Source organism: Mesoplodon bidens (genome assembly GCF_964165515.1).
Source record: "Mesoplodon bidens genome assembly, chromosome: 1".
NCBI lineage: Eukaryota > Metazoa > Chordata > Mammalia > Artiodactyla > Ziphiidae > Mesoplodon > Mesoplodon bidens.
The window spans coordinates 179,738,922-179,761,641 of record NC_138176.1 but is presented as its reverse complement, the minus strand read 5'-3'; the positions used below and the strand labels follow the sequence as shown (position 1 = coordinate 179,761,641).

The following is a 22,720-nucleotide window of genomic DNA, read 5'->3' as shown; positions in this document are numbered from 1 at the left end:
ATCCACCTGCCAGTGCAGGAGACACGGGTTCGATCCCTGATCCAGGAAGATCCCACATGCCGCAGAGCAACTAAGCCCGTGCGCCACAACTACTGAAGCCTGCGTGCCTAGAGCCTGTGATCTGCAACAAGAAAAGCCACTGCAATGAGAAGCCCATGCACCGCAATGAAGAGTAGCCCCTGCTTGCCACAACTAGAGAAAACCCGCATGCAGCAACGAAGACCCAACGCAGTCAAAAAAATAAATAAAATCTTTAAAAAGAAAAGAATAAATAGAAAATTATAGCACATCATATCTTCCACAGAGTAGGTAAATAGTAAAATTTATTTTTTGGTACTAGGTTCACAGTGGTGATCGTATGTCATTTTCCAGGTATGAAGGTACTAAGTAAATTAATTAGCATTAAATTTTAAGAAAAATAAAAGTTTAAATCTTGATTTATTCTGGGGATTTGAGATATTTTCCTTTGATGAGTAGTTGTAAGTGGCAAAACCAACACACAGGCCATTTCACTTCATTGACACCTGGTCAAATGCCTAGATGCTCCCACCACTTTAAATAAGTAACCCCAGAAAGGACCAAGAGGGAAGAAAAGCTCACTGCTGAGCTAAGCTATTGTTTTCAGATTTAGAACAAAGCATCTCCAAGTTACCTCTTATTAACAGCCTTAATTTTTGCCCCCTTTGTTCCAGATAGTACAAGTTTGCTCTGTTATCACAGTGGCATTTTGTGCTTGTGGAAAACAAATCACGTGCAACAATCAATCTTTAGGAGAAATAAGACAGTGATAAAAAAGTGCTCAGGCTAGTACTTATGATAGCACCAGTTAAGTACGTGAAAGAATCTCTGGAGTGGTTGATTGCAGGCAGGCATTAAGTGGGCTTTTTCTGACTTGTAAGAAGGTTTGAGGGGGTGCTGTGGTGACTAAGCACTCTGCTCCCTGGTACACTTAACATGCAGCCTAACAGGATGAATGCCTTTAGTGAGAAACAAGTCAAACTTCATCAACTAGCAAACTCAGAATTCCAAGCTAACACGTCAAATCTTGTTGTGTTTCAATAACGGTAAATCAGTCTCTGAACAACCAGTATAACTCAAAAGCCAATATCAGTGCTAACCAATCTCTTAAAAAATATTTTATCTTATTGTGGCAGGAACATTTAACATGAGATTTACCCTCTTAAATTACTAATAAATGAGCGTAAAATTTCAGTTAAGCAAGATGCATAAGTTCTAGAGATCTGCTGTACAACATTTTACCTATAGTCAACAATACTGTGTTGTACACTTAAAAATTTGTGATCTCTCTTAAATTGTAAGTTTGCTCAGTTAGTCACCTTGAACTGAATTTGAGTCTTCCTACATATATACATAAAGCATAAGATCACAAGTTAGAGAAAGATAAAATTTTTTCTAAATAAATTTGAAATTTTCCCCTCACCTTAAGCCAACAGAACAATTTATTAATTGCATTCCAATGGGTCAATGAACATTGATAAAAGCAGTAATTAACTGCACCTGGCCCATTAGCAAAAATGATAACCCAGTCACACAGACCTTCATCTCCAATGCAGAGAGGACCACAGTTCTTCCTTCCCTGCTAGGTTCGCTGTGCCAGTTGAAACAATCAGAACTTGGATAATTGAGTTACACAAACACTAATCTCATCCATGTGTTCTTGGCTTCCTCATCATCATACCCAGTGTCAACACATAACAAACACATGCTCTTGGGAGGGTGACAAAAAGAAATCTAAACTGGTATATTTTAATGCTAATGTGAAATATAGCCATAAGCAGAACCATAAGTTAAAATACAAATTCTGACACCAACGAAGTCTTTTAAAGAGCAAGATTGGTGTAATCTAGATAAGGCAATAGAAAGTATAAATTTTAAGCAAGATAAAGCATTTTCTTCTTGATATAACAAATCTAGTATAATCAGCGGTGCGGAGTCCCTGCTGCAGTTCTCTGTGTCCGGTCGGTAGGATGGCGCCGGGCCGATGCGGTCATAGCACCGAGAGCAGACGGGCGCTAAGCCCTTCCACCGTCCCCCGACGTTTATCCCCAGTGGCGGGCGATGGGGGAGGCCGAGCTTTCTGTTTCGTCTGCGTTCCTTGCTCCCTCGCATCACAGAGGCGTGCGCCTCCGTCTTTCTAGGTCTCCCGCCCTGTTCCCGAGTGCCTGCTAGAGCGTCTTCTCACCGTTTTCTGTCACCCACGGGCCCGGGGCGGGTAAGGGTAGGGAGAGGGGTAGAAAGAGATGTAGCGTGACTGCGGATGGAACTCGCGAGCTTCGTTGGCTCGCAGCACCGGAAGTGTTGGGGGGACGGAAATGAGGGGGCGGAGCCAGGAAGTGAGAAGGGGCGGGGGTTTATGAGGAGGCCAACGGACCTTTTGGGTAGATTTGCACTCAGGGCCACCTGAGGGACTTGGCGGTATCGCTCAGCTGTGTCCCCTCCCCTCTCAGGGACACGGCTGTCGTCTGGGAGTAGGGAACTCTGTGCGGAGGGGTGGGTTGTCGGGAGGACATTTCTCTGGCTGTGCTTGAGGCAAGGTGTGGAGAGGCAGGGCTGGGGGTGGGGCTGGGTCGTCAGGGCGTCTGAGAGGGAAGGCTCCCCCACCCCCCACCCCCCACCGCCCGTCTACACTGGCTGACTGGACACTAAGATGGCTGCCGTTACCATGGCACCCAACCCTGTGCAGACCCTTCAGGAGGAGGCAGTGTGCGCCATCTGCCACGGACCCTGTGTCCATCGGCTACGGGCACAACTTCTGCCGAGTGTGTGTAACCCAGCTGTGGGGAGGGGAGGATGAAGAGGACAGGGACGAGTTAGACCGGGAGGAAGAGGAGGAGGACAGAGAGGAGGAGGAAGTGGAGGCCGGTGGGGGTTGGGACACCCCCATGCGGGATGAAGACTGTGAGGGCCACATGGAGGAGGAAGTCGAGGAGGAAGAGGAGGGTGTGTTCTGGACCAGTGGCATGGGCGGGTCCAACTGGGAAAACATGGACTACGTGTGGGAGGAGGAAGACGAGGAGGAAGACCTGGACTACTACTTGGGGAACGTGGAGGGGGACCTGAGGGGGGAGGACGAGGAGGATGAGGAGGAAGTGCTGGAGGAGGACGAGGAAGAGGAGCTAGATCCCGTCACCCCACTGACTCCACCTCCAGCCCCTCGGAGGTGCTTCACCTGCCCCCAGTGCCACAAGAGCTTTCCCAGGCGGAGCTTCCGCCCCAACCTGCAGCTGGCCAACATGGTCCAGGTGATTCGGCAGATGCACCCAACCCCTGGTCGAGGAGCCGTGGGAACGAGCAGGGCATTTGTCCCAAACACCAAGAAGCCCTGAAGCTCTTTTGCGAGGTGGATGAAGAAGCCATCTGTGTGGTGTGCCGAGAATCCAGGAGCCACAAACAGCACAGCATGGTGCCATTGGAGGAGGTGGTGCAGGAGTACAAGGCCAAACCGCAGGGGCATGTGGAACCACTGAGGAAGCACTTGGAGGCTGTGCAGAAGATGAAGGCCAAGGAGGAAAGGCGGGTGACAGAGTTGAAGAGCCAGATGAAGTCAGAGCTGGCAGCTGTGGCCTCAGAATTTGGGCGGCTGACACGGTTTCTGGCCGAAGAGCAGGCAGGGCTAGAGCGGCGCCTCCGAGAGATGCACGAAGCTCAGCTGGGGCACGCGGGAGCAGCGGCCAGCCTCCTCTCGGAGCAGGCTGCCCAGCTGAGCCGCCTGCTGGCTGAGGCCCAGGAGCGGAGCCAGCAGGGGGGCCTGCGGCTGCTCCAGGACATCAAGGAGACTTTCCATAGGTGTGAAGAGGTACAGCTGCAGCCCCCAGAGGTCTGGTCCCCTGACCCGTGTCAACCCCATAGCCATGACTTCCTGACAGACGCCATCGTGAGGAAAATGAGCCGGATGTTCTGTCAGGCTGCCCGAGTGGACCTGACGCTGGACCCTGACATGGCTCACCCGGCCCTGATGCTGTCCCCTGACCGCCGGGGGGTCCGCCTGGCAGAGCAGCGGCAGGAGGTTGCTGACCATTCCAAGCGCTTCTCGGCAGACTGCTGCGTGCTGGGGGCCCAGGGCTTCCGCTCTGGCCGGCACTACTGGGAGGTAGAGGTGGGCGGGCGGCGGGGTTGGGCAGTGAGTGCTGCCCATGAATCAACCCATCATAAGGAGAAGGTGGGCTCTGGGGGGTCCTCTGTGGGCAGCAGTGATGCCAGCTCCTCTCGCCATCACCACCGCCGCCGCCGGCTCCACCTGCCCCAGCAGCCCCTGCTCCAGCGGGAAGTGTGGTGTGTGGGCACCAATGGCAAACGCTACCAGGCACAGAGCTCAACGGAGCAGACACTGCTGAGCCCAAGTGAGAAACCAAGGCGCTTTGGTATGTACCTGGACTATGAGGCCGGGCGCCTGGGCTTCTACAATGCAGAGACTCTGGCTCATGTGCACACCTTTTCGGCTGCCTTCCTGGGTGAGCTTGTCTTCCCTTTCTTCCGGGTGCTCTCCAAGGGTACCCGTATCAAGCTCTGCCCTTGATCAACCTGCCACCCGCAGGGGCCCCTCTGGTTAGCACTGGGCGGGGGGGCGGGTGGTGGTGGAAAGTAGCCCATAAGTTTGGGAGCTCAAAGGCTCCTCTATTTGTGACTGCGTTGCTTCCTGCTCCTCCTTGACCCCAGGCCCCTGCTTCTTCCTCTAGGAGCCTAATGAATGCCCCCAGCCTCCAGCTCAGTCTTCTCATCTACTAAGTCTGTCCAACAGGTCTGCATGGGTCCCTGATGAAAACAGTTGCCTGGTCTTCTCTCCCTCCCTCTGCCCAGGGATCTGAGTTTTTGAGTAGGGGATGAGGGGAGATTGTAATCTCATTATTAACTTCCCTTTCCCCATCCCTGTTCACCTTTCATGTCAGTTCTGAGACTGGAGGATTTGGGCAAGACTCATGACAGCCCTCATTTCTAATTCCATTTTCTGATGTAAATTTTAGCTAAGGGATTTGGAAGCTTTTTTGGGGGAGGCAGGCTGAGAAAAGGGTAGACCTGGATAATAAACAGTCTACTCTCTGGGGGAAGTACGAAGGATTCTAATTTTTCTTCCATCCCCAATTTCTACCTCCATAGACTGGCCAGAATTTAGCTTCAGTGAAAGATCTGGAATGGCCGACATGATCGAAACTCCATACGGTCACATCACCCAATAAATTATTCCTCCCCCCACCCCTTCCTTTTTTTCAGCACTTAATCTAGGAGCAAAGCTCCTCCCCTCCCCAAACCCTCAGGTCTTTTCACTGCCAGGCTCCTTTCCCTTTTGTTCAGTGGAGTTCCTTTTGTCAGGTTTCCAGCCTCTCTTCTTGTGCTTAGTTCCATTTGGTGAGCCCTGGAGGGGAGCCTGGGGACAGGGATTTGAATCCCTGGGAGGAGAGCCTTGGGCAGAATCTATTTTTCTAGTAACCCTTTGCCTTCTGTCACTTATCAGCTTTTGTCCTCTGCTTTGGTGGCTGGGGTCAGTTTATGCTCCTGGGGGAAAGGGAAGATGGGTTGTGTTGCGGAAATAAAAAGTTTATTTGCTGCTTTAAAAAAAAAAACAAATCTAGTATAGAGTAACAACAGTTTTTGAGTGCATTTTGAAAAAGTAGTGTTTTGCTGCAATCTTTAGACTCTTATAGACAGGGAACACTGTAGGTACATGATTCCTATGATATGTAATTTAAACAGATGAATGACAGAATTCACATATTCTGCATATTGAAGACATCTATAATACCAAATATTACATGAAATAAAAATGTTATTTATCTGTCATATTTTCAGAGAAAATAAGTCAGGTAGTAACCATTTGTGAGCAGTTCTTGTTTGTAGCAACCAAATTAAAGACAAATTTTGAAATAACCCTCAACAAACTTTTTATCTTCAACTTGTAAGAACATCCTTGAGGTTTAAATAAATGGAATAGCTTAAGAATTTAGCAAACTCTGCTAAAAATACATAAATGTCTTTATACTTATTTAATGGGAAAACTAGATTACTATAACATAGCAAAATTTAACACTAGTACTAGATAATAACTTGCTTGGTTGGATAGCCTCATAAAGCCTAAATAATTATTATGATTTTGGATTGGTTATTATACTATATTAGGTACAGAGGGGTTTACTCAGGTAAGCAGCTTTTCTTACTCTGAGAAATCAACACAAATATTTTACCCAGGTGTTGTACTTTATACAATGAGTAAATTAAATAAGAACATATGATCAACATGGCCAGCAACCAACACAAAGGACTAATTCCAAAATTTTTCTGAATAGGAAAACCAATTGCTCCATTTAAAAATATTGAACTGTTTTTGTTGTTTTGAGGTCAGACAAATCAAGGGCTGAAGTGGTAGAAGTTGTGATGGAAAGATGAAAAGAGGATGTTTATAGAGTCCCTGTCAGAAATCTTCTAAGCTTCGTTATTGATGTATTATTACTAGTAACAGTAGATATTACAGATATGAGAATTTGCTTCGAGTGACAGGTTATCTAGAGCCTTTAAGAGAAAGTTTGTTTTGTTGTGCACCCTGACCACCCAAGCTGATTGTGCTATAGTATCTCTTTCATGCTGCTGTTAGAAATCACTAGGGTCTGAATAGTCCACAGAAATTCAGAATCCACATGTAATAAATCAAGAAGATGTTTTCCTTGGGCTTTTATTTTCTGTTTTGTTTTTATGTTACTACTTATTCATGAAGCACTTTGGTCTTCCCTGAAACCCAGGACAGGCCGAAGGAATCACCGTGAATGGCTTTAATACTAAAGACATACAGAAGGACAGCAGAGAAAGGTGCTTCATATATGAAGCACTTTAAAGAATTGGCCAAGAATATTTTAAGTCTTGTATCAATACCAATTAATGCACATACCATACTGCTATAGATTGCACACATTAAGGAATATAAAAATAAATTAATAAAAGTAAATTAATGTCTCAATTAAAAATATAAATAAAACTTCGTGTAGTAATGCATCCAGTTATGGGCTTTTATTTATGTGAAATATAAATGCCTGTCCCTCCATGGTATTGATCTCTCCCGAATGTTGGCAGATTTTGAAGGGCCATACCTAGCTGCCAGTTGGAGAAAATGCCCTTTCCCAGGAGATTTACCATGAAATCAGTGCTGTGGGTTCTAAATTTTGTTTCCATGAAGCTATAGAAGAGTTGTACCAAAATTAGGTGTATAGAATTCCATTTTCAGCAGAATGATGGGCTGTTTATCCTGAACTCTTCTGTAATTTTTTAAATGCTACATGAAATAGTTCTAAAACACTTTTTAAATGCATAGATATGCTGACAAAAAATAAGGACATATTCTGTGCTAAAAACAGGAATTCAGAACATAACCAGAGGCCAAGCTTATACAATTTGGGGGACTAAAACCATATACTTTGCACAGTTTTAAAATATGCAAGGTGATCATTTTTATTTAAAGTGCAATTCATTTGGAATTATACCTGCAGGCTAGCAGAAGCAAATACAAACCCAGTCCAGGGGACAATTTCAAGTAAATCCTTTAAGAATTCTTCTAATAGAGTTCTAAGTATAAGAGCTCACAAACCAAAATTACAACATACAAAAGATCTCAGAAAGAAAGCAAAAATGCAGGAAGGGATGGAGGTTAAAGAGAAAGAACAGTTTGGTAATTTTTTAAATTATGGTCTGAATTATGGTATAAATAGTAATAATATTGCTTACGTGGGGTTAAAATTTTTTTAATATAAAGATAAAATACTGAGAAAATAATAAAGCAGCATGCAGTCTGGTAAACTGACAATTAGAACCAAGTACTCAAAGATCTATATTCTTCATATTCTTTGGTACTAGTATAAGGCACTGATAAATTTTATATTATATAAGTTAGTTTCACAGGGCAATATCAAAAGAAATGTTTAAAAAAGAATTTAACTTTCAAATTAGAAAAATGAGGGGGAAATTCATCAAATTATAACAGATCAGAAACAATAAAGAAAAAAGAGAAAAAAGGAAAATTCACAATCTATAACAGTAAAGATAAATCTAAATGCATCAAAAAGACATGGTAACTGTATAAATATCAAACTCTCTAAAAAAATGGAGAGATAGTACTTGTTTAAATGTTGGAAGACACAATGCTGTTAAGATGTCAATACTCCTCTAAATTAATCTATAGATTCATGCAAGCCCAGTCAAAATCCCAGCAGGCTTTGCTTTAGAAATTGATAAGCTGATTTTAAAATTCATATGGAACTGCAAATGGTCTAGAATAGACAAAACAACTTTGAAAAACGAAAACAAAGTTGGAGAACTACCACCACCTACCTTAAAGGCTTATAGTTATAGTAATCATCACAGTATGGTACTGGCATAAAGATAGAAAAACAGATCAATGATACAAAATAAAGAATCTAGAAATAGACCCACACATGTATGATTACTATGATTAGTTTCGAAGTTGCCAATGAAATTAAATGGAGAAAGAATAAGTATTTAGCGAATAACTGGATAACTATATGCCAAAAACAAAAACAAAACCTCAGCCCTTGCCTCATACCAAAAAATAAAACTAAAAACTTTGAAATGGACTATAGGCCTAAATTTAAGCAATAAAATTGTAAAAGTTTAGAAGAAAAAATAGGAGAAATCTTAATGGGTTTGACAAATATTTCTTATATAAGATATAAAAAGTATAGTCTATAAAAGAAAAATGAAATTGGATTTTCATTGAAACAAAGCTTTTGCTCTCCAAAAGATACTGTTAAAAAAATTAAAAGTCAATTCACATACAGGGAGAAAGCAGTTGCAAAACAAAAATCTGACAAAGGAATTACACCAAGAGTAAATTAAAAACATTTACAATTCAATATAAAGAAGGTAAATGACCTATTATAAAAGTGGGTAAAATATCTGAACACACTTCACCAAAAATAAGACATACATACAGACAACAAGTGAGATACGATGACACCTCTACTAGAAAGTCTAACATTAAGAAGACTGACCATACCAAGTGCTGATTATGATTTAAGGCAGACAGAACTCATACACAGGTAGTGGTAAGGTAACATGACACAACTACTCTGGAAAACAACTTGGCAGTTACTTAAATAGCTAAACATATGCATACCAAATGATTCAAAAAAATGAAAGGTCTACACAAAAATTTACAGGGAAATGATAAAACATCTTTGTTTGTAACAGGCCAATACTGGAAACATCAACCAGTAAATAGATGAAAATTTTGTGGTATGTCCACACAATTGCTTATTACTCAGCCCTAAAAAATAACAAACCATAATATTGACATCAACATAGATGAATCTCAAAATAAATTATGTTGAGAGAGAAAAAAAAAGGAATACACACTGTATGAGTCTATTTACATACAACTCTAGAAAATGCAAAGTAACCTAGAGTTGCAGAAAGCAGATCAGTAATAGCCTGACATGGGAAGTGTGGCATTTCTAGTAAACTTTTGTGGGTAATGGATCTGTCCATTGTCTACATCGTGGTAATGATTTTTTTTTAAAAGGGATGTAGGGCTCCCTTGGTGGCGCAGTGGTTGAGAGTCCGCCTGCCGATTCAGGGGACACGGGTTCGTGCCCCGGTCCGGGAAGATCCCACATGCTGCGGAGCAGCTAGGCCCGTGAGCCATGGCCGCTGAGCCTGCCCGTCCGGAGCCTGTGCTCCACAATGGGAGAGGCCACAACAGTGAGAGGCCCGCGTACCGCAAAAAAGAAAAAAAAAGTCATGCCATGGGTGATTAAATCTATTATTTTTTTCATCCAATGAAGGTTAAATTGGGTAACTTTCATATTAGATGCTCCACCCTGCAAGAAATCTTGTTCAATATCTTGGAATAAAAATGTGCCTTCCTTTTTTTTTTTTTTTTAAACAATCTGATTTTCATGCTTTTATCCTTTAGAAGTAACTGATGTACAACAAAAATTACACTGAGGCACTGAGGAAGAAATGATCTTTAAGAAGTATATAGCCTAAACTGATCACAAAATCACCACATATGGTGAGGAAAGTTATTTTTCAAGGAGACCATGCAATTTAAAAAGAGTGAAAAGCAAAATCAGATGAAAACACTTCTAGATGAATCAGGCTTATAAACTTAGAAGGAAAGGGAAAGTATTATCTCAATTTTAAATACTCTGGATTCAAAAGAACTCCTATCTTATACATTCTGCATTTATCTTTAACTTTTCGTAATATCCCCTATTAATTCAAGGACTCAGAATTCCAATGACAAAATGATTATTTGGTTTACTAACACTTATCAAGGTAGTAGTAGGGCAGAGTCTCTCCGATAGGGGCCCAGGGACACTTGGAGGTATGAAGACATAATTTTAGCATTCTGAGTTTTCTCTGAAAACTTTAAAATGTTTCAATTTCTGAGATAATCCAGAAATTAAAAGAAACATTCTGGGACAATTAGGTGACCTACAGGTTACTAAAGATCGCAGTGCCTGGGTTTTCATTTGTTTTTATAATTGAGGAAGAGCCAATTAATACTTCTTTAATTTTCCCAAGCTGATGAGAAAAGAACAAAAGAGATTTAACACATAAAAGATATAACCCTGCCCCACCTCCCAAGTGAAAGCTAACTGACTCCACAGTAGTTTAAAACAGGAAACAGTGGAAGAATTTAGATATCATAAGCCATGTATCAGGAGAGGCATGCTGAACTCAAGATATAATACCAAATAGATTTAATTTCAGCAAAGCAGTATCATGTATCACATCGAGTTTATATTATTAATTTTCCTTTGTGGTTTTATAGACTTTGTTTATGTTTAATTTCTAAATTTGCTTTGATTTTATGGTTTTGTCACATTTATAAAAGTAATTTAATTCTATATTTGCACACATTTAAATAAATTACAACAAAAATAATTCCTTGCTATGTCTTCAGTAGGCCTTAATAATTTAACAGGTGAATAAAATCAGTTGTGCAGATTCATGTACACTTTTCTTTAAAGAAGTCCATCCATTAGTCAAGCTTGAGAAACATCATAATAGGTGGATATCTTCTCATGTAGAACACAGTAATTTAACCTTTTTCTTACTGCCATGATTATAGGATTTATCTTCTCTAAATACCATAATGCATAAATTTTAAGTTATAACATACAGCTATAAATTAATATGTGACAGTGACTTTGTGATACATCAAAATCGTATAGGAAGCCTTGCCTTGATATTCATTTTGAGGTTCTTGCAATTATGGTGTACTTAAGAGCAGCTGCATGTTTTGTGAAATTCAATTTCGTTCAAAAATGTTTAATGGATGCTTGCTATGTGCTAGTCAGTGAAAATTCATCAATCAAAAGATACGTTCTAGAGGACACACATGTAAGCATTAAATGTATGAGAATCTGCTGAGGAACACTAAGATCAGAGTAACTGGAAATGCTATGCTCAGGGTATCTAAGATAAAGGTAATCAGAGAAGCTCATGTACACGTGGCCCCTACTTGAATGTGACAGATCAAAGACTTCCCATAAAAGTTGACATCTAAATTGAATTCTGAAGCATATGTGTAGTAATTAGCTAGGCAAAGGCAGTTTTAACTGAATGCATGCATTTAAAAGGACTTCTAAGAGAGAAGTAGTCTTCACAGAGGTTTAATATGAAGCTATTAATACTTCCTAAATATAAGTGTGATTAGTAATTTTCCTAGGTTTTGAAATATTTTCAATTTTTATCACTTCAAATACTGTATCTCCTTATTCTATATTCTCCCTCTGTAGTTACTATTTGATGTTTACTGAATTTTCTCATTTTATCTTCCTTATCTCATAACTTCTTTCATATTTCCCATCATTCTATAGATTTGAGTGACATTATGTATGATTTCCTTAGTTCTATACCCCAACAGACTAGTTTGCTCTTTGGCTATATCTAATTTGTCATTTAATCTGCCTACTGCATATAGATGTCTTTTTTTATTTCAATACAATTTTTTATTTCTAAGAGTAGATTTGGCTCTTTGTCAAAATAAACTTTTTCCAAAACATAATATTCTTTCATTATGGTTTTCATGAGTGTCATTTTAATAACTTTAAACATAATTACTTTATCACCTCTGTGAAACTGATCTATTACCTTAAAGTCTTATAAGAGATGGGAATGATTTATGTTGCAAATACTATCTCTAATATTGGGATATTTTTCTGTATTTGTACTTTTTAAATTGAGCTTATTTCAATGTAAAATGTCTATTTTCATGAGAGTCCTATTACCCTGAATTGTGAGCAATATTCCTACAGGGTAATTTTGTGTTTGCTTTTATTTAGATCACTGAAATTTCACTATGTCAATTATACTGAGATGTTAATGTCTCCCTGGAGGTAGGAAAAAAAATCTCACCTACAAAGGCATGAGATACATACAGACATCACATTCTTTTTATCCCAATACTGTATGCTAAAAGACAAGGGGACAAGGTCTTTAAAATTTTGAGGGAAAACTATTTTGAATATAAAGGTCTATATTCAAAAACAAAATAAAAACATAAAGACTCAAAATTTACTGTAAGTTTCACCCTTCTGAAGAATTTTCTTGCAAGTGGACTCCCATAAAAATGTACCAAAAAAGAAGAAAATATGTAGGCTATAAGAAGCAGTGGCATGAAACCAGGAAATCCCATGGGAAGAAAAATTTTACTAGAATAAGAGTTTCATACCAGTTCTAGAAAGCTATGTTCAAAGTAGAACAGAAATTCAATGAGTTCCAGTATAAAGTCTTCAAGCAAAATGATGGGATATAGTTGAAGCAGCAGTTATCATTAATAAAGAGATGAATGGTATTATGGATATAGAGAAGAAAACATATTTCTTGTCAACAGAGATAAAGCTGATAAAAAATGCCAAGAAACAGAACTGAATAAGGCAAGAAAGAAAAGCATCTAGAAATTATTGGAGTGACCTAAGAAAGAGAGGATAATGGCCTGAATTAGGAGACTGGCATATACACCAGGAGCTGTGCAGAGAAAACTGAAGAGATATTAAGGAGATAGCATAAACATATCCTATTGACTGATTGAATGTAGGGAAGATGGAAGAGTGACAGAAAAGGAGTTGAGGATTATGTCAAAGTTTCTGTTTTAAATACCAGAGATGATAGTTTCATTCATTAAGATAAAAAATATAAAAAGAGGAACATTGAGGCAGAAAATATAAAGCTGGGACTTGGTGGCCTATTAGTGGTCACTGAAGCCAATTGGCAGCCATGATAGTCACCTTTTATTGCCCCCATCATTCATTGCTCAAACCAAAAATAAGTAAGAGTCCACAAAATAAATATGGGGGGTGGAGTGTAGAAAAGTCACATCCATCTGAGATTTTACAATGAATGATCAGAACTCTGTGATCAGCATTTCATTCTGATGAATAGAATAGAATGATAGAATGATTCTATAGAATGATGAAAGAATAATAAGTTGATATGTGTGTTAGTATTTCTTCTCTATGTTAAGAATTTTTGTATGTGTTATATTTCCTCTTTTGTCATGGCTTCTGGAAAAATTGAACGTTCAAATATAACATTTATGGTTATTCTAATATCCTACACCTATATGAGAGACTGCTTTTATACTTCAATTTCAAAAACTCAGTGATACTTTATATGAGAAATTGTGTGTATGTAAAAAGTTTAAACTGTGGGTAGGAAAAGAGAATATGTAAAATAGTCAGTTACTGTAACAGGCAAAAATTTCTGTTCATTCAGAAAATGAATTGTTGCTCTTTCTAATGCAACAATTCATATTCTGACAAAAGAAATCACCTCTTCCTTCATATATCTAAGTTATTAAGAAATTGCCACTCAAAAATGGTCATGAAGAGCCAGAGGCAAAACAGGAAACTAAAACCATCTTAGGATCTTTCTTAGGCTTATTAAGGAATTAGCTCATTGACTCCTACAGGATGCTGTTCGGAGTTTTGGCTGGTTCTTCAGGCTGTGTACACAAATATGGTTTTGGTAACTGTACATGGTACACCCTGAAATGCTGGTTCCTTCTCTTGTCATATCCAGGTATAAAGGTAGACATGCCTGAAAACTGGCATGTAAACGGGAATTTGACATCTATGTAAGGGCATTGCTGGATATCTTTCCAAACTAGAAGAAGAAAGATCAACTCAACAATATTTTCCATTTTCACAGACCACTTTATTTTTAAGCAGATTCGTTCAATGTATCTACTTAAACAGTAGGCATATGTGTCTACAGCAGGAACTTTGAGGTCAGAAAGCACTGATTTGAATCCTAGCTTGGCCACTTGCTGGCTGTGAAATTCAAGGTAATTTTCTTGAGCTCTCTGAGCAAAAGGTTCACAATCCATAAAATACAATGTAGCAATCATAGCATTCCTGTCATTAACTCTCAAACTCAACATTTGTTCTAGAATCAGTGCCAGAGGTTAATGAGTACAAATTTTGCTTCTTTACTATTGGACTTTTGTCCCTACCTCTACCAGGTAATACCTGGCACACTTATTCATTTGTAAATTAGTCTCCATTGCCCTCCTCTAACTCCCTGCTTCTATCACAAGTATATTTTATTAAAATTGAATTTATTTCTTCTTTAATGGACTCAGCTTTGAGGTTAAATGGTTTTAGCTGAACCACCCAAAATCATATTCTTACGGCTTTACTTCCAGAATGAGCTTGGAAACTTATGTAGGAGGAATCTAATATTTTGGACTTAGTTTGTCAGTTTTTACTATCTATGTTATAAAGTGTAACTATAAATTAATAAGATTAATTTTCTTGTTTTGCTTGCACTGTGGCTCTAAATTCAATTCAAAGAACATCAAGGGTAGTTTGAGGAACTGAATAAGTGCTATAAAATGTGTAAGAGTTCATGGCGAGTATATTATATAACACTTATGAGATCTATTTGTGTGTGGAGTGCTTATAAAGCCTCAATACTTCATAATAGAAGAAATTGATATTTGCATGATACTTACTATACATAAATGAACATATATATTCCTCACAGCAATCCTATGCAGTTTAATCCTAAGTAAAATTAGGAAATACAGAAGTTCAGGGAGTTCAATTTTTCAAGGAGTATATGGAGAAGTCAGGGCCTGACCCCAGGCATTCTAATTCCTACCCCCATGCTCTACCTAGTATAATTTGTAAACTGCTTGCAACACCTGTTATTCCTAACTATAAATTGTATGCTATTATTTTGATTCTAAGGTTAAGAAAAAACTAAGGCTCAGATAAGCTCAACTACTTGCTAAGGTCACACATTTACTTCCCAAGGAGAAGGAGATGGACTGAAGCTCAGGTTTTCCAAATTTACTTACAGAGCTTACTTTCCTTGAGAGAAATGCCAAAAAAGATTCACATTCAACATGGCCCCAGGATATTTGTGTCTTTCGGTTCTAAACTGCCGACAAATTGATGGTTTTTGCTATGGTTTCACTTTAATATTACGAGCTGAATTGAGATAGAAATCTTACAAAATATGCTGGGAATAAAAAAATATATTAAGCATTACAACTTTTTATTTAGTGCTCACTATGCAGCATATGGTAGGCTCTTTGTGTTAATTACCTCACTTAATTCTAGCAACAGCCTTATGAAGTTGGTACTATTGTTACTGACCAATTTACCAAAGAAGAAATTGAAGGTCAAGATAGCAATAAAATTTAGAACCAGCATTTGTCTCCTGTGATCTGACTCCGTTGCACATGCTCCTCTTAATCATTACTACATTTTTGTAGCTGAAATTTTTATTGAGATAATTGTAGACTGACATGCAGTTTTAAGAAATTATTTACCCACTTTAACTTATACTCATTTATATGTGCTTGTGTGTGTGTGTGTTAAGTTCAATTTTATCTCCTGGGTAGGTTTAGTTAAAGTACTGAACAAATCTAATACCACAAGTGTCTTTATCAGTTTGGGCTGCTATAACAAAAATACTCTAGACTGGATGGCTTAAAGAGCAAACATTTCTCAGTTTGGGGGACTGGGAAGTCCAATATCAAGGTCCTGGCAGATTTAGTGTCTGATGAGAGCCTGCCTCCTAATTTATAGATGATCATCATTATTATCACAACTTAAAGTATTTTTTGAGTTGGAAAGGTAGATATTCTCTAATCTTGGAATCAAATTTTAGGCCATGTCTACTTGTTGAATGCAGATCTCTTTTGGAGTGCAACACTACTGATTATTAAGGGTCTTACTGAATACTATTCACATGGTCCACATAATGTCTTCCTCCTTACAACCTGCTTCAGAATCAGCCTCTTTGGAGATGTTCTGAGGAACTTCATAGCAAACAGACTAGAAAATCAACATCATCCCCTACCCAAGTCCCTAAAACTAATTATCTCTTCACTTTTTTTTTTTTTTTTCGGTATGCGAGCCTCTCACTGTTGTGGCCTCTCCCGCTGCAGAGCACAGGCTCCGGACGTGCAGGCTCAGCGGCCATGGCTCACGGGCCTAGCCGCTCTGCAGCATGTGGGATCTTCCCGGACCAGGGCACGAACCCATGTCCCCTGAATCGGCAGGTGGACTCTCAACCACTGTGCCACCAGGGAAGCCCTATCCCTTCACTTTAAATGATCTATCAGGCCCTACTGCTTTCCATGACTACAGAATTTAATAATGAGAATAAGGAGTAAATCTTTTTTATTTTTTTACTTCTGACACTGATTCATCAACTATTTTATTTATAATTTATCTACAAAGCACATTTTTTCTACCAGTATGCACTTCTACAAGCCTTTGTCATTTTTCATCTGCTTGATTCCTTATAAGGTGTCACTGTTTAAAAGGTTTCTCAATAAATTGTGGAAAAATTCATTTCTCCTTCATGATCTCATTTCTATGCCATAAATTATCTCTGTAGATAATGGATATGAAGAAATTATATTTTATAGCTATGGAAAATAAAATACAGAATTTGATTCACTTAAATATTATGTTTGGAATTAAGTGAGGGAGCATTTTGTTTATTGTCAAAAAACAAAAAGATAACACAATGTTGCTGCTGTTCAACAAAATTTTAAACTGAAAATGTAAGTGGAAAAGTGAAAACTACCATTACTGGGACATCAAACACTAGTCAGATATTGCAACATGCTGGCCTTTCTAGAACATATACTATGGAGAGATCATTCTGAAATCTGAGCAACCTTTCTCATTGCCATAATGTCATATAAACATTCTGACATCTTGGGAAAGGTAGAAAAAAAATGTTTTGAAAGATTCAGAATTTACTCAAAAAAAGGCAAAAGTACCTAAAAGAGATTGTTTCAAAATAAATTTTAAAATCAGCCAACAAAATATCCTAATAGGAAAGTTTAAAGTAGTGTTACATTATTTATTTTATTTGGAGTCCAAAATATTGTGTGCAAAATTCACCTTAATGCCAAAGAAAATGAAAATTTTCCAAGAGTTCAATCTATGAAAATATGGAAGATATCTAATTGTAGTGGCAATATATTATAAAGTCAATGTACAGAAACTGACTGTTTCTATACAATAATAATGAAACATCTCTAAAACAAATAAAGAAAACTATTTCATTCACAATAGCATCAGAAACAACAAAATACTTAGGAATAACTTTTACCAAGGAAATGAAAGATCTGTACAATGCAAATTATAAGACTTTGCTTAAAGAAATTGAAGAAGACACAAATGGAAAGACATTCTGTGTTCATAGACTGCAATAATTAATATCATTAAAATGTCCAGACTACCCAAAACCATCTATAGATTCAATGCAATCCCTATCAAGATTCCAATGACATTTTTCACAGAAATTGAAATTACAATTCTAAAATGTGTATGAAACCACAAAAGATCTTGAACAGCCAAAGCAATCCTGAGAAAGAACAAAGTCAAAAGCATCACATTTCCTAGATTCAAACTATGCTACAAAGCTACAGTAACCAAAACAGCATGGTACTCATGTAATAACAGACACTTAGATCAGTGCAATATAATAGAAAACCCAGAAATAAACCAACACATATATATGGTCAACCAGTATTTTACAAGGAGGCCAAGACTACTCAATGGGGAAATGATAGTCTCCTTAATAGATGGTGTTGGGAAAACAGGATGACCACATGCAGAAAAATGAAATTTCACCCCTATTTCATACCACTCACAAAAATTAACTCAAAATGATTTAAAGACTTAAACATAAGATCTGAAACCTTAAAACTCCTAGAAAAAAAAATGTATGGAAAAACCTCCTTGACACTGGTCTTGGCAAAGAAATTTTTGGATATGATACCAAAAGCACAAATGACAAAGCAAAAATCAACAAGTGGGACTACCTCAAACTAAAAAGCTCCTGTACAACAAAAGAAACAACAAAAATAATATAATATCAACAATAAAAATAATATCAATAATAACCACCACTACTCCCACACTATCCAGACTCCTGTCATTTACTAAGCATATTTTATATGCCAGGTAAAGTAAGGTCACTTTGTAAACATATAATTTTCAGATATTATTTAATTAAATCTTCTTAATATAGGATAAGCATTTCTCACCACTTTATGGATGAGGAATCTGAATCATAACAAGAAAACTCTCTAAGATCACAAACAACTAAGACGTGGATCTAGGAACTGCACTTCTGACTTCAGAGTCTAAGTTGCAATGAGCTTCAAGGTCGAAAGGAGTTTCCCCAAGGCCACTTAACTAATGCGTGGAGAGCTAAAGTTAGTCTGGTGTTTCCCTCAAACTAGGGAGGGCACGCTGCAAAGGATCCAGATCAGAGTCAGCTCTCCAGAGAAGGAAGAGAATGGAATGCTAATGGAAACTGGACAGTGGGATCCAAAGACAAACCTCCCCTTTCCAAGTTTGCTTGGGGACTCTGTCCTCTCTGAAAACCAGGCCACTAACACCATGAGGGGCCAGCCTATGGATAGTTATAATATGTAATAGAGACTTAAGCTGAAGATAAAATATAACGAGGAAATGATTTCACAATGCAACTCTTATTACTACATAGCTCTGGTGGTCTAGCTGTCAGAAATGCCTGAAGCAAAAACAACTAAGTCAAAAGAACTTGGGATAACGACAAGGGGATCAAAAGGAATGGAAAGTCAGAATCTTTTCTGATTCCTAAGGCATTTGTGGGTCACTAGTGTTGAAAAAACCAGTTGAGTCAATGTAGGCAAGGCAGGGCTGCCTGCTAAGCACATAAATGCAGCTGCTGCAAACTCTAACTAGACTTTCTTTGGCTCATCTGAACCCTTTGAGAAGCCTGGCCTTTCTTCTCACCAGGTCCTCGACATGACCCAGATCTACAGAGTCTTTAGCATTTCCAACATGTTTTACCTCTCTTCAAGGAACCAAAGATTTATCTCAGAACTGAAAAATAAAATTAGTACAACAAAAATGGTCTGTGTTACTTTCCACTATCACAGGGGATGAGGCATATCTTTCACCCCATATTAGCTGCCTACCCCCACTGTATACACTCAATAAATACTTAGTATATGAATGAAAAATGTTTAAAAAGTGAATATATGTGAAAAATACAGAAAGATCATACAGAAGACAGAACTGTATATAAAGCCAATTTCCTTTATTACCTCCTTCAGAACACAGTTTAAAAGGAAACTTCTGCTGTCACTCAAAATGAATAATCCTTTGGAACTGCTTCTGGAAGGGCTTGCTACCCAGAATTCCTTGGATGTGATTGAAAATGCAGAATTTCAGGCTCCACCCAGATCCACTCAATCCAAATCTGTAATTTAGGTAATTTGTATTCACATTAAGGCTTGAGAAGCTAATATGTTTTCAAAGCCTGGTCACCACCAACTTAGAATTCCTTTCTAACATCCTCCCCAACTTCAGATTTTCTCAGCTGGAATCTCTAGGTGGGAGCTCAGGAGTACACATAGCAACAAGTACCCTCTGTGATTTCAAAGTGATTAATGTTTGATAATCATTACTTTAAATAAAATTTAGGTGTATCATTTTCTATAGATCCAACAAAATAATATCATGAACATAAATGAGTTTCTCAGAAAAAATTTCCAACCACTTATATTTTTTTTAAATCTGAATTTGGTTTGGTATAAATAAGTAGACTTGATCCATTAATATCCAATTTCCTGAGATGTGTGTGTGGGTATTAAAGCCTAGAATTAAAGTCTAGAAAGTCATAATCATCATTCAGATATATGAATTAATAAAACTGTAGGTAGCAAAGACCAGAAAGAGAATAGAGCACTTAGCAAATATATTCTGCAACAGAAAGACTTGCAAAGAAGAGATCCTTCCTTTAAAAACTAGGTTAAACTCTACTGCCATAATCAACATAACTATATAGTACCTATTGGAACACAACACATAATGTTGGTTTCTTCTACTTATATAGGAAAATTCCCAAATGTAACTAATAAATTGTAATCCTCATGTGCTGTCTTCCATAAGGTTAAAGGGAATAGGCATTTTCAAAGAGAATATGTGCCTAGAGGAAAAGATAAAGGAGAAACGACACTATGGTTTAAATTGCAAAGAGGAGGAGGGTACCACAGAAGATTGGCACATAACCTGAGACTTGAAAACTCACAAACCAGAACAGGAAATACTTCAGAGATTTAAGAACTATAATCTATAGTCCATTCTATATTCACATGGGTTTATCAGTGAATGTGCTCTGGAAACAGAGCTGGCTTCACATTACTTACAATCATAAAAATTATACAGATCAGAAAGGCTGCATTTTTAGAGGTTTTTAGCCTCATTTTGTGATTTACTGGAACATGTATCTAGAAAGTTCTTATACTGCTAACTTCATACTTGCAAGCTGTAAAACATTCTTTATACCCAAAGATTTCAAACATTTGATTTACTAAGAATATAACATTGACATAGAAATTACTTTTAGTTATGCATAAGTAAATTTGCTTGACAGACATACTAATGTATTAAGTTATTGGAATATGGTATGGAAAACTTTCAAATAAAATAAGATTTCAGATAAATTCTCAATTCATAAACTTACCCATGAAAAAAATTTCAAAATATGAAATTGTATGTATCAAAAGATTATGCAACTGATTTTCATTTCAGAGTTATATTTTTGGTTATTCCAAGTGTCTATATCACATTATTTTAAGTGTAAATGTTTTCCAAAAATCCGTATCACAAACAACTTATTTTGAAGTTAAAACTGTTTTATGAGGGGCTTCCCTGGTGGCGCAGTGGTTGAGAGTCCGCCTGTTAATGCAGGACACACGGGTTCGAGCCCTGGTCTGGGAGGATCCCACATGCCACGGAGCGGCTGGCCCCGTGAGCCACAATTGCTGAGCCTGCGCGTCTGGAGCCTGTGCTCCGCAACAGGAGAGGCCGCGATAGTGAGAGGCCCGCGCACCGCGATGAGGAGTGGCCCCCACTTGCCACAACTAGAGAAAGCCCTCGCACAGAAACGAAGACCCAACACAGCCATAAATAAAAAAACAAAAAACAAAAAAAACTGTTTTATGAGAACTTCTTTATGTTTGAAAATTATCATTGCTTAGGAGAATAGAAATCAATGATGTCTAAAATACTATGATTTTCTTTTTTCATTTAAACCTCACTTCAAAATTGCAAAATATAAGCGTCTTATAAGATCACCACAGGAAATCAATTTAGTTAAGAAAAATAGATATGAAAATATTCTACCAAAATTGTATAAGCCTCAAGCCAGAAAAAGAGTGTTTGAGAAAAAAAATTCCATGATGTTCATAATAAATCCTGAACATAAAGATGACCTGTCCACCTATTCTAGGAATTTACAATAGTTTATCAGTCATGCTATAATCAATAGCATAGGGAAGCTCCTAAAGCTCTTTAAAGAAACATACAGGTACATAAATCTAAGATGACTCAAATGGGAATGGCTGCAGTTAGACATAAAATGAGAACAGCCACAAAAAAAAAAAAAAAAAAAAGGGAGATGAGGCAGCTCAGAGAAATAATCTGAAGTTGAACAGATAAGTCAGATTGAAAAACCAGACAAATCAATATGGAAGACTTGATAGAAATTATAAGAAAACCTGTTTAAATGCAAAGGAAATTATTTTGTGTGTGGTACAGATAAAAGATTTCTGTTCCATTTTCTCTTTTTACTTTTCAAGAGCACATAAAGCAATGAATTCCATTCTTTCCAATTTCCTGTGTATGAGAGAAAAAGTTTGGCTACTGTGAAACAGGCATCTTTTCTGTCCGTGGCTTACATAGTGCTGTGGATATCTTCCCTGAAGTTTTACACTGCAGTAACCAAAATATCCTTGGCCAGAAATAGTTCATAATACTCCCACAGATTTCATCTCACCAACATCTTTAGGCCCAGGTTCCCACTAGGGCCTAAAGTATGAGCACCAAACAGTGTTTTTCTATTGTCTACCGTACTTTTAAAGCAAACCCCAGGAATAAAGCAGTCATTTTCACTTTGTAGTTTGTATTTATTTTAGTTTGGCAAAAGATAAATACTAAAATATAGTAACAGCCAGAAAGGCTTTCATGTTCACTGTTCAGTGCTCACTGGATACCTGAAATTAGAAGATAGTAATTTTTCAATAAAAATATACTCAAGGAAAATCATCTACAGTACAAAACTAATATGTACTCTAATTTTCATTATACAAAATCACTTTTCCCACATAAAATTAGCAATGACATGGATTGATCTTGTTAAGTATGTAATTTGAAAAAAAAAT

At 38.1% G+C, this 22,720-nt stretch overlaps 1 protein-coding gene across 1 annotated transcript; it reads left to right on the top strand.

Moving 5' to 3' along the window:
- Window positions 1-2,668: 2,668 nt before the first annotated feature.
- On the top strand, window positions 2,669-4,568 carry LOC308615327 (E3 ubiquitin-protein ligase TRIM41-like; the record flags this gene model as incomplete). Its single annotated transcript, XM_081230663.1, is given in 3 exon segments — window positions 2,669-2,736; window positions 2,738-3,297; window positions 3,300-4,568. Coding segments are annotated over 3 exon segments (1,866 nt in total). The 3' UTR covers window positions 4,538-4,568.
- Between the last annotated feature and the right edge of the window lie 18,152 nt (window positions 4,569-22,720).